We start from the raw sequence: 12,922 nt of genomic DNA on the forward strand, positions 1-12,922 counted from the left end.
CTCCCTCTCTAAAAAAAAAAGAAAGAAAGAAAGAAAGAAAGAAAGAAAGAAAGAAAGAAAGAAAGAAAAGCCTTTATAAAGATATTTAAAAAGATACTTGAAAAGTCTTTTTCATTCAAACTACCTGGATATTAGAGCTAGAAACAAATGTGGTCTCTCCTCCTAATCAACACTCATTTTACAAATTGGGAAACATGCAGATAAACAAAAATGCATCACTCAAGGTCTCCATTTGTGGGTAGCTCAGGTGGGGTCTAAACCCCAGATCCCTAAGTCCTATCATTCCCTTTGACCTATGGCTGTGCTCACGTAAGGTAGCATGATTGAGGGCACACCTATACCAAACCAAATGCTATGGAGAAGACAGGAGACAGCAGATTCCATACCCCCCGGGTGCTTAAACACACAGAGAAACACCCAACAAAGCAAGGAATAATTTTAAGACTGTCTCTCACACTGAAAACTTTGGTGTCATTCTCATGACTTCTCCTTTACCACTACTGCACCTAAATACCACCCATTCCTAATTTGCAAAGATTTGTTCAATCTGTTCCTTCCTCTCCCCATGATTCAGAGAAAGTCTTCAGCATTTTGTTGAATAATCACAGGGTGCTCCTAAAGCACCCTGTTTGTGGGGCACCTGGGTGGCTCAGTCGGTTAAGTGTCTGACTTCGGCTCAGGTCATGATCTCATGGTTCGTGGGTTCAAGCCCTGCACCAGCTCTGTGCTGACAGCTCAGAGCCTGGAGCCTGCTGCGGATTCTGTGTCTCCCTCTCTCTCTGCTCCTCCCCCACTCATGCTCTCTCTCAAAAATAAATAAACATTAAAAAAAATAAATAAAGCACCCTGTTTGTAACTGACCCCTCCTCCCTTCTGGTTAACAGAGTCACGCTCGAGGAATTCTAGCATTCCTGAGGAAATCCAGCCACACCCCTGACTGGTAGACAACCTCGCACCAGCCCACGACACGTGCCCCATTCTCCAGCTTCACAGGGCTACGTGCTACTGCCACAGGTGAACTGCTCTTTCATGAATCAACACACCCTGCTGACAAGTTCCCACACACTCTGAGGCCCTGGGCAAACACGTCCCCTCTGGGGGATCACCCTTTGACCTGCTCATGGCACACAGGTGGTTGCTCAGTGTATGGCTCTTTCCAGGGTGAGGGACACTCCTGCCCTAGAAGCGTCCCCAGTGCCCACCCATTCAATGGGATACATATGGCCACGTGCATGAATTCAACAAGGCCACACACACAGGGTAAGCTGTTGTCCGCCACACCACTGGGTGGCTTCATAACTCCACCGCTATCTCACGATCGAGACGTGGAAAAAGAACCCACTCCTTGCTGTCTTACTGCTTCAAAGTGTGAAGTTTTAATATGCAGGCTGAGTTAAACAGAGGTGTAACTGAGGATGACACCGGGGACAAACCCTATTTAGGACAAGACAATGACATACGGGCTATAAAAATGGCTAATTAAGGACCCTACTAGAAGGGAAGTCTCCATGTGAAAGCACAGTCTGAGAGTTCATCTACTGACCTCTCGAATTCCTGGCTGAAGCAAGGTGGCCACGGCAAGCTGCCTGCCCCCTCTCAAATCCAGACCGCCTCTCAGAGCAGGTCAAACCGTGAGGGCCAGAGGAGGGCTCAGCTCTGCAAAGATATGAAGCACTGGCCACTTTAGGACCCCGTAACAATGAAGAGGTCATCCAAGGATATGCTTAGATCAGTAACGGTTGTAACCAAATGCCTGGCTGGGTCAAAGGCAATTCTAACTTAAGCTAGGCGAGAGAAACCCAAATATCTGTCCTAAATATGAGCTGTGGGGAAGTATACACAGAAGAAACGAAAAAACATAAAAATTATATAAAGCTTCAATTATCTATAGGTAATATTCTCAACACCTTTAAGTTCCGAAATAATCCTAAACTCTATGTGGAAAATACCTGAGGTAAAACAGAATCTTTGAGCAGGAAACAGAGAAAAAGCACCGTTTCAAATGTTTGGCAGACTTCATGCAAATGTTGAAAAGTGTGGACAAAACAAAAGAAGGCTGAGAAAAATGAGAGCCAGAGACTCCATGACAGGGGACAGCCAGCTCCCCCATCTTGCAAACAGGAGCTCTGAGGACCTAAGAGTGCCCACGTACATGTGTTCCTCAATAGCTCCTGAGGGAGATGCTGTGTTTTGAGGCTAACCACAGCCCCGGCCTGTGGACTCTGCCTCATTCAGGGCCAACCAACCCCCAGACTACCGTACCTGCACTGCACCCACAGCTTAGACCGCCAAAGTGCCATCAATCACTGTCACTTGTGAGGAACCTCAAGCTGCTATTTTTTGTCTTCTGCAATTTCCCACCCTGGATGACCCCCTGGCCTTCCCTTCCCATACCTTAACTGTGGCTCAAAAACGAACAGCTACAGGAACCTCACTAGCCCCTACAGTGGCCATCTCACAGCCCCCCTAGCTTCATATTCTGTCTCCCTCTCTCCTCTCTGTCCCTCCCCCGCTCCTGCTTGGTCTCTCTCTCTCTCTCTCTCAAAAACAAACATTAAAAAAAAAATAATGGAACCCCTTAAATTCAGTTTAGCAGATATTTTCCTGAGATCTTAAACTAGAAGTTAAGAGTGGTCACAGCTACAGCAAGAACATTAATTTGACCAAGAATAGCTGGGATGAACTAGAAAGTATAAAAACAAGAACTACATGTATATATATTAGCCAGACTTCCTCACACACCAATGAGGACCAAAAATACTCAAAGAAACAGTGTGCTTTACACCAGAGAACACTAGCGGCTGGTCAAGAGAAAGGTCCACAGACCCAAAGACTGAATCTCAAATGAAACTACTTTTGATTCCTGTGGTGAAGTGGGTAGAAGGATTAGTTTCCATTTAGTCTAGTTGACTCTGTTCGAGGCCTAATTACTCCAGGCTTCCAGGCTCTCTCTGGACACACCAGAACAACTTACAAGGTTTGTAGTTCTTCTCATGACAAGGGGAGCAGTCCAGAGGCTTGCCATGCATGATGGGGTCTCTTCATCATTCTAAAGAAAGAGAAACACTTAAAAGATTCAGTAGAGACTAAGTTTGAATGCTTTAGGTATGATTCTGCCTGAGGAGTATCAGACTCGCCCATAGGAAGCATCTAATGTTCGCTCCTCTCTCCTACTCCCCAATACGTTAAGACCAGAAGAGAATCACCTTTCACAACTCAGACATCTGAACGTAGCTAAAAGCATCCCGCTACCCTGAGGGTACTGAGGAGGTAGGCTGTCCCTCTGGCTTGTCCTACACTGTTCTTGTTCCATGTCTCTTGTACAAAATAACTGTCACCTTCTTCACGGTAAGAAGGAGCCTATCACTCTCTTCTTTTGAAGAACCCTGTCCCCCCTCAGATTTAATTAGACTAGGAGCAGAGTCTCAATAAATTCCCACCAAATGAACAAAAATATCAGCCAGCTCAAGCCCTGGGGAATTGCTGTTGTTTTTCACATCACTTTTCCAGAGTACTTAGTGGAACGAGTAGAAACACACACACACTACCTTCAGGTTCTCTCCTTCAAGAAGGTCCATGAAGCCATCATCCTCATCAGACAAAGTGGCAGTCACAGGGGACTGGGGCATAAAAAGAGGAATGAAATTCCCTGGCTCGCTGCTCTCTCTTTCATTCGAGGAAAGCTGGAAGACGAATTCACAGCTTGTTAATGATCAGACTTGATTTCCTTGGATGGGTCACTAGATTTTATGAGGAAAACATACTATATTTATTAGAACTAACATTTTGGCAGCTACTAAGCAAAGGATAACATATCCTAAGATGAGAAATGATTTGATGTCTACACATAGTCCTGAGTAGAATCAGGCCTAGGAGCCTTCGCAAAAGACTCTTCCCAGAAGCGATTCACCTTACACTGGGATGTGGGGATGGCCTCTTTTATGAAGGGCAAGGTTTGTTTTATCAGAGGATTGTAATCAGTAAACACGGATCAACATGCAGGTTTTGATATAGTACTGTCACCTGATCCTAGTTCTTTAAACTTGGAATTCAAATGACAGGTGCTCAGTTTTTAACTGAGGAATTACTGTGTGCCAGACACTACGATACAATCTTAAGTGTTTACTCCCACTGACGCCTGACAATGCATTAAGGTGAGTTACTCCTTTTCTACTTATTTAACAAACCAGGAAACCAATGTTTAAGGGAGTTTACCCAGATCACACAGCTCACCTGTTTGACTCCAAAGCCCAAGCTTTTCTCCCCGCACATTCTCTGAGAACCATTCCGAGTAAAAATGGGGGTATCTCACTAGGCAACCCTGTTGTTTTTGGGGGAACCCCCATCATAAAACTAATATATTTAATATATAAAATTTAGAAAAAACAACTCATAAATTTACCAGATAGAGATCAACACTACCAATAACAAACATTGCTGATAGTGAATTATTTCTTTTCCAGGTGCTTCCCAAAGCCAGGAAAAATGTTCAGAGATATATTTTTTCCCCCACAGTAACAAGGCAGTCTCAACTTAAGTCCTACAAAGAATCCTTCAGAAGCCCCAAATCCCTTTGGATAGGACTTCATTAATCCTCAAGTGGCCTTCCGGTTTTTGGACTCAGTCACTCACCCAGGGAGGGATCCTCTCTGCCCCTGGCCTACTCTGCTTTGGGCACCAGCTTGCTTCATAAAAGTTCTAGGCTGCCCCTGAGCCTCCACAAGTGCTCCTGAGCACGCCCTGGGCACACCCGCAAGTTCTCAGCCGCCAGAACCAAGAGGCTGGTAACCTTATTGTGGGACAACACACTGAAGGCTCATACTATAATACCAGTATTTGTGACCTGGGTTTTCTGGGATCCCCAGTGAAGGTGTGATACAATAAATGACGGACAAGTCATCTATAATGAAGGATGGCCAGGTGACCACAATAAACTCCGATGCTGTGGTCTTCAAGGGCACACTATTTCGTTTTGGATACCCTGTGCTTAAAAAAAAAAAAACAAAACTTTTTTTTTAATGTTTATTATTTTTTTTTAATTTTTTTTTTTTTAACGTTTATTTATTTTTGAGACAGAGAGCGAGACAGAGCATGAACGGAGGAGGAGCAGAGAGAGAGGGAGACACAGAATCGGAAGCAGGCTCCAGGCTCTGAGCCATCAGCCCAGAGCCCGACGCGGGCTCGAACTCACAGACCGCGAGATCGCGACCTGAGCTGAAGTCGGACGCTTAACCGACTGAGCCACCCAAGCACCCCTTAATGTTTATTTTTGAAGGAGAGAGAGACAGCGCACGAGCAGGGGAGGGGCAGAGAGAGGGAGACACAAAATCCGAAGCAGGCTCCAGGCTCTCAGCCGTCAGCACAGAGCCCGATGGGGGGCTCGAACCCACAAACCGTGAGATCATGACCTGGGCCAAAGTCAGACGCCTAACTGAGCCACCCAGGCACCCCATGGATACCCTGTACTTAAAGGGTTACTGTGTACTCAGGAATCAGGAGATTCTATTAAATCCTGGTCTTCTATTTATCGGTATCCTTTGGCAAATTACCCGACCCCCTTAACAGACTTTCCCAATCTGTAAAATGAGCTAACTTCACCTATTTCACACGCTTAGGAAGATTAAGACAAAAACATATGTGAAAATGCTTTGTGCAAATGCTAGACAGAGCAGCAATACTGACTGAACCTGAACTTCAGACCAAAAAGCCAGACTGGAAAGCTGTATGCAAGTTCCCAGGAAAACCTGGAAACCAAATGTGGTCATTCTGCTCAAATTTCCTCTCTAGTCTATAGCTATCAGATTGCCAGTAGGGAACTTTGGAAGTAGTGACAGCTTCTGTTTGGCAAATAAGTAACCCTGGGGCAAGTGGTCCCAAATACTATCAAGTAGCCTATAGGCAGTGTGTTCATTGGAATCCATAATAGTTCATTTTAGAGAGAGAGAGAGAGAGAGAGAGCGAGCAAGCAGGGGAGAGGGGCAAAGGGAGAGAATCCCAAGGAGGCTCCATGCTCAGCACAGAGCCTGATGTAGGGCTCAATCCCACACCCTTGGGATCATGACCTTAGCCAAAATCAAGAGCTGGACACTCAACCGACTGAGCCACCCAGGAGTCCCCACAATATTCTTAATAAACCACCTTTGGAAGAAGCCAAGTGCCATCTCCAGACAAAACCACTCTGGAGGCACTGTGAAAGAAAGTTTTAAGCCACATAATCCCACCATGCACACATACAGAAGAATGACCCAGGATGCCTGTAGATTATTTCCCTAGAACTGACAAGATCAAATATTCCTTGTTCAAGTTCAGTATTTCAAACATACCATCTTTCACTCTGCTTCTGCCTGTCTGCTCTCCAGACAGCAAAAGCACCAAAGATGTGACAGTCTAGTTTCAAATCACAAAGACAAGAGCTCTAGTGTCTTTGACTCCAGGTTAAAGAGGGTGCTTTAATTCTTCCCCACCAGGAACTCCCCTGTGAAAGCCAAAGCACATACCATCCGAGCTGGGGCAGAGTTCTGCCTCTGTGTGAAGATATCTTTACCCTCCTCAAGTCCATGAGAGTGCAGGCAGCCACGAGATGCCGGTCTTATTGGCTTCTTAAACTCAAAGGCTTCCTGCAAGACAGCAGAGTCGATATATCTTCCCCTGTCCATGAAAACCAGGGTCTTAGCTGTAGCTTGGGTGAGACAGTCAAGGGAGCAGGCACTGCTCACCTTTGCAACTGCCTCCAAACTAAGGGTTTACCCGTTTCTGAGCTAACTCCAACACTGGATCTGTGTCACTAAGAATTTTACAGACTGTCAACAGCTAACTTCTAAAGCAGCATTTTTTTTCTCTCACCACAAAGACATAAATATCTGCCAAGTATACAAAACACTGAGTTAATAAGCCAAATCGAACCAACAACTTCCTAAAATCTAAAACGAAGTGTTTCAATATAATTGCCTGTGAGTGGGAGTCAAAACCTTTTACTCTTGGGGCACCTGGGTGGCTCAGTTGGTTAAGTGTCCGACTTCAGCTTAGGTCATGATCTTGCAGTTCATGAGTTTGAGCCCCACGTTGGGCTCTGTGCTGCCAGTGCAGAGCCTGCTTCGGTCCTCTGTCCCCACCTCTCTCTGCACCTCCCCAGCTCGTGTGCAAGTGCACTCTCTCAAAAATAAACATTAAAAAATAAATTAAAAAATAAATAAAAATGCTTAAAAAAAACCCCTTTTTACTCTAGATTTGAAGGCTTTGTGTTTTCCACCACCTTCCTACAAACATCATTCTTTTTCTTTCCACTTGTAATTATTGTACTTCATACTAAAAGCAATGGAAAATAAAAAAACTTTCAGTTAACAACATAAATGAATCTCACATGTTCAGTGAAAGCCAGAAGTGACAGAATACATTCTGTATGATTCCATTTACTTCAAGTTTAAAAGCACTTATAATCCCTCTACCCCAAAACAGTCACTTATTAAGTGCTCAGAGTAGTTAACAGCTAATATCAGAGTATTTATACGCCAACACTCCACAAAGTACTTTCTATGTATTAACTCATATAACCAGCAACTGCAACCCAATCACCCCATTTTACAGATGAGGAAACTAGACCTTACAGGTTAAGTGATGTGCCTAAGATCATGTGAGTTCTTTAACTACCACCTATGTATGCTGTCTCCTCCCCAGAACAAAGTTCCAAGCAGGCAACCCTGAGAAAAGCCAAGTTCAGGGGGAAACCAGGCATCAGTACAGCTTCAGTGTGTTCAGTAGAAAGCACTACTAGCCTTTTCCTGAGCTTACAACTCATCCCAGGGTGAGCACAAAGAGGCAAGGCCTGGGCAGACCCTTCTAGATAAGCTATTCATGGATATAATTATTCCTAAGGGCTGCCATCTGAGCAACACCTCCCTGCCAGGAACCATTTTAAATGCTTTATATACATTATCTTATTTAATTCCCATAATACGCTACAAGTTACTGCTACTCGTATTTTACAAAGAAAATGAAGAAGCCAAAAAAGAAGTAATGGGTCAAGGTCATACAGCTAGTAAGCAGGATTCAAATCCAGGTTTCTCTGACTACAGAGATGATGCATGACTTTGGTGAAGGTCTAGTCTCCCAGAAAGCAGCCCAGCCACTATTTTGTAAGCCACTGACACTTGTGGCTTTACCTCTAGCCTAAGTTAGTACATCGATGCCACTCACGTTTTCCTTGTTCTCATCCTGGTCCATCAGCTGAAAGACATCATGGTCAAGAGAATCAGAATGACTCCTCTTCAGGGCTGGGCTACATCCCAAGAGCTTCTGCTGTCAAAATGAAAAAAGACATTAGGGCACATTAAATGAAAATTCAATGGAAATTCAGTTTCAAAAGAAAAAAAAGTGGTGGTGGAGGGGCTAAATCCTCACACACTGCAGGAGGCAACCAAGAAATGTGGCCAGGGTTCCACCTTGCAGTAACACGGGGTAGAAGATCCCACTACATGGCTTTACACCTAACCTTACAAGGTAGGTCTCCAGCCCTTTCAGTAGAGATTGAGGTGCCAAACCAACCCCAAAATATCATTTGCGTAAAAAGAATACTTCCTGGTATTCTTTTTGATAAATACTTTCCTGGTATTCATTTGATAGTAATAAATGAAGGGAAATGCCCATTACTGAGGCTGTTCAGGTAGGGTGTTTTGAGTACTTATGAGACGAAGGAAGAACAATCTTTGCTGTCTAAATTAAGATCACACTAACAGCTAAGGAGACAGATGAATGTCAATTAGCTAAAAATAAAAAAGGGAACTAACTTACAGGTAGGGAATTTATTCTCCTCATGGGATTTCCAAGGCTGCAATGAGATCAGAAGGTAAACAATGAGAATAAAACAAGAGAGGTATTCATATGAGCAGATGCAGTGTCTAGCCTATAGTTTGGGGAAGGGGGCAGACAATCACATTCCCATTTTAGGCAAGATGGAAGAACAGATTTCTGAAGCTGTCCCGTTCTCATAAGCGCCCCCAACATTGGGCTTCTAGGTAAAAAGAACAAGCCCAGGTCTTCTCTTAAAATACCCATGTTCTTTAAGGCTATGATGTCAGAGGGTGAATTAAGGATTTGGGGGAGACTTAAACACAAAAAATTACAGCTAAAATAAAGGAAAGGAAGTTTTAAAAACTGCTGACACAAACTACTCACTCTCTAAAGGCACCAGACTTATTTCTAACATGCAGAAGTCTCAGTAGGGTCAGCTAAATCCAAGGCTCCCATACAGAGCACAACGAATTTCATTAAAAAATTAAGAAAAGTCTTTCCTAACTTTTACTTTCCTAACAAACTTTTAAAAGCAGTGAATACATACTTTTCTTTACTGTCCAAGGGCCCAGGAGAATCCAGACAGAAGCCTGTGGGAAATAACAAAATTTCTCAGGAAATAATACACAAAACACCATTTTGTCATTAAATAAACAAAAACACTACTAGTACTGTTTCTTTGAGCCATCACCCAAGACTCAGGGCTTGGACTTTTGGCAGAATCAAAGTGGCGTCTCTATTTGATTGTCAAAAACTTTCTATTTGCCCCAAGTCTTAACACTTCCACAGTAAACATACCTATCTCATTTTCCTACTTACAAATACCATCAAGAGAGTAGGTGGGGAGAATTAAATACAACCTTCTAATGTTTGGTTGGTTGTTGGATAGAGGTTACCCACGTAACTTTGTTTCAACCATGGAAAGAAGAGGTACCAGTTTTCTGAAGTTTCGACTTCAAATATTTTATTTTGTCAGATCATACGTGTAATTCGGGGGTTTGGAAAAATACACTTCTCAGTCAGTCATATAACAAGGCAAGTATTCATTGCCTTGAACAAAAGTACACCAATCAAGGTACCCATCTCACTGAAGGAAGCAAGGTGGCAAAGACGCTGCTCTCAGTAGCCCAGACCCACCAGCGCCTGCCTCTCATGATAGCCATGTAACTTTGCAGGAAGTCAAGTGCTAGTTCTGAAATTCTCACTTGCCACACTGCCACAAGTAAGAATTCTATCCCTAGCTCCTGGGGCACCTCGGTGGCTCAGTCCAACTCTTGGTTTGAGGTCAGGTCATGATCTCGTGCCCTTCGTGAGTTCAAGCCCCGCATCGGGCTCCGGGCTGACAGTGTGGAGCCTGCTTGGGACTCTCTCTCTCTGCCCCTCCCCCCCACTCCCTCTGTCTCTCTCTCAAAATAAATAAATAAACTTAAAACAGGAAAGAATCCTCTCCCTAGTTCCTAAGAAGCCTACATTTTAAGAACTTTGCTCTTGCAGTTCCCTAACCTAAAGCATCTGTGTAACTATAAACGCTGCAGTAACGTAAGTTTACGAATTAGAATAAAATGCACCAGCACATTTCCTCCATAGCAGGCTCACTGAAACAGTTTCATTATACTTCCAATAATTTGACCCTGCATTTCAACCAATACAATTTTCTGATCTTGGTGTTACGGTTCTTGGTATGCAACTACTTTACTCACACATCCTCAAGATCAAGCACACACCACCTCCTTGCAGACACTTGTTTCCCCCCGTTGTAAACTACCACAGGGCCTTCTTTGTCCTGCTTTAAGAGTGTTTGTCACTGAATGCCATGACTTTTGTTTATGGTCTGAACTAGTCCCCAATCTAAGTTCTAGGTGAAGCACATATTTCAACAAATTCCAAGTATTGATCCCTACGTGATGAATGTTGAAGACTAAAGGAATACCTGAATCGGTTGACTCAGAGGAGCCCATTCTCTGCAGACTGCTGTTTCTCACCTCCAGCGGCTGTTCACACTCACTGAAAGCAAGAGAAATAACTCTATTTCTAAAACATAATTACAAGGTTACATACAGGAAACAGGCCATGAGGTTAGCAAGTATCCGGGCTAATAACCATCTTGTTCTAGGCCACACCACAGACCCCCCACTTTGCCACCCAAAACACCCAGTTAGCACTTGAATATAAATGATGAGAAAGGAGCGAGTAGGCATGGCCTGGGTCACATTGTAGACAAGATGACTATGATGTTGGAATAGTTCCTGAAGCGAGAGCATGCGTTCTAGGTACGGTGCTGGGAGCAGGGATGAAAGATCAATTGGACAAGTTACTGCTTTTCAGAGGTTGGAAAACGTACAAGACGTGTGCTTACAGAGAAAATGGGATGTCCAAAACTGAAGTGAAAGCAGCTCCACCAGAAACATCGTGGGATGCACGTTTTGCTAACAAGGAAAAGTCCAGGGAGCTTTTGAGGATGGAAACAGGAGTAACAAGGCCCGACCTTAGGAACGCATGGGTCGACATCAGGAATGTGCATGGGGTGAAGCATTGGGGGGATTTTGCACGTAGGCCAAGAGAGAAAATGCCATGTCTCTCTGTAGAGAAGGAACAAAGCTCACAGGAAGCCAAGATCCTGCGAGGTAGTTCAGCAAAGGGTGGAAGTGAGCGCCTGAAAGGGTCTGCTTTGCCCCCGTGGGGGTAGATTTCAAAGAGCTTCCTGAGATTGGGACAGAAGAGTACAAGGCAATCCGAAAGGGGTGGCCAAGCTGGGGAACCCGGGCCGACCCCACCCCCTACCGGGCCCGGCTCGGGGCTGAGGGCGGCCTGGAGGGTCCGAACGGCCTCTCCCGCCCAACATTCCGCCTGGGGGGAGGGTGCACATGGCGGGCCCCAGCTCAGCGGGGCGGCCCACGAGCGGCGGACAGGTCTCGCCCCTCTCTGGGCCCGTTTCCCGGCCTGATCCCCCCGAGAGCCGTCTGGGAGCCCAGCGGCCTGCGGCAGAGTTCGCCAGTCCCTTCTCACCTGCCCAGCCCCTGCAGCTGGTCCATGGTGACCGTCAAGTTGGTGACAGGCGACAGGCCGCCGCAGGCTGGCGCGCCGAACAGCGCTTTCACGACTGGCTGCGGCGTGGGAGGGGGACTGCAGGCGAAGAGCAGGCGACGGCGGTGCGGGGGCTCCGGGCCCAGTTCCATGGCGGCACCCGGCCTCCCAGGGCTCCCGCTCCCTCTTCCTCCGCCTCCGCCGGGCCCGCCCCGCCCCGCCGGCACCGGCCTCGGCCGCGCGGCCCGCCGCGGGCGCCCGCGGGTCAAACACAAACACGACCCCGCGGTTCAGGGACGCTACTGCCGCGGGTAAGCGGCGCGGACGGGCGGGTGTCTGGACCCGGCAGGCGCCAGTCACATGCACGGGTGCTTCCCCCGCACCCCCGCGAGGCCGGCGGGCGGGCGGGCGCCGGCAACCTGAAGATTAAATCCAAACAAACGCCGCGGGTCGGGAAGGGAAAGCGGCCAGAGCCGCGAGGCAACGGCCAGGGCTCACACTTTCTTCGCTTTCCTCTCACCCCCTTGTCCAAACCGGGGTCACAGAGCACCAAGCGGATCTTCACCTCCCTTCCGGACTGTCGCTGCGAGGAAAGCCTTTCGCGGTAATAGCTGCTCACTAGGGACCGCAGCTGCCCCGCCCCCCTTTCCTAGTTGGCGCCAAACGGAATCCACCAATCAGTAAGCAACTTCTCCTCCTCGCTCCCGAATGGCAGCTATGCTGGACCAATGAGAGGGGAAGAAGGAAGGAGCTCGCGGGGCTCTGCGAGGTCACCTGCTCTCCGAAAGGGGCGGGGCCTAGAGGAGACCGGAGCCGATCCTAATGAGAGGGGGCTCAGAGGTCAATGAAAACTCCCAGCGGACCCTGCGAGGCGCGGAAAGCGCCGAGAGGCCCCTCTTGCCCCGTTGCATTCTGGGAAGCGTAGTTCCCACCCCGCGCTGCGATCCAGGCACCTCCTACAAGCTTCGGCACACGGCCGGTAGTTCCGGCCCCGGCGCCCCGCATACCGAAGGGACGCGCGGGCTGAATAGAGCCGTACTGGCCACTGGAGGCCAGGCCGGGCCCAGCCTCGGCTCGACCTGTAGCAACGGTACTGTGAGCTCTTCTCTTC

At 46.8% G+C, this 12,922-nt stretch overlaps 1 protein-coding gene across 5 annotated transcripts in view; it reads right to left on the minus strand.

The window, feature by feature from the left end:
* CDC25A (cell division cycle 25A) overlaps positions 1 to 12,426 on the minus strand; it is a 26,258-nt gene extending 13,832 nt beyond the window's left edge. For 2 of the 5 annotated variants that reach the window (XM_049642619.1, XM_049642617.1), the window contains exons 1-8: positions 11,794 to 12,426; positions 10,718 to 10,791; positions 9,335 to 9,377; positions 8,788 to 8,824; positions 8,194 to 8,295; positions 6,498 to 6,617; positions 3,549 to 3,683; positions 2,975 to 3,049 (exon numbers count right to left, since the gene is read on the minus strand). In XM_049642619.1, the coding sequence (XP_049498576.1) occupies positions 2,975 to 3,049; positions 3,549 to 3,683; positions 6,498 to 6,617; positions 8,194 to 8,295; positions 8,788 to 8,824; positions 9,335 to 9,377; positions 10,718 to 10,791; positions 11,794 to 11,963 (756 nt within the window). In that variant the 5' untranslated portion in view covers positions 11,964 to 12,426. The remainder of the gene's footprint in view (positions 1 to 2,974; positions 3,050 to 3,548; positions 3,684 to 6,497; positions 6,618 to 8,193; positions 8,296 to 8,787; positions 8,825 to 9,334; positions 9,378 to 10,717; positions 10,792 to 11,793) is intronic. The other 3 variants (XM_049642618.1, XM_049642621.1, XM_049642620.1) reach the window with 3 other exon arrangements.
* Positions 12,427 to 12,922: the final 496 nt, after the last annotated feature.

The sequence above is a fragment of the Panthera uncia genome, chromosome A2 (genome assembly GCF_023721935.1).
Source record: "Panthera uncia isolate 11264 chromosome A2, Puncia_PCG_1.0, whole genome shotgun sequence".
Lineage (NCBI taxonomy): Eukaryota > Metazoa > Chordata > Mammalia > Carnivora > Felidae > Panthera > Panthera uncia.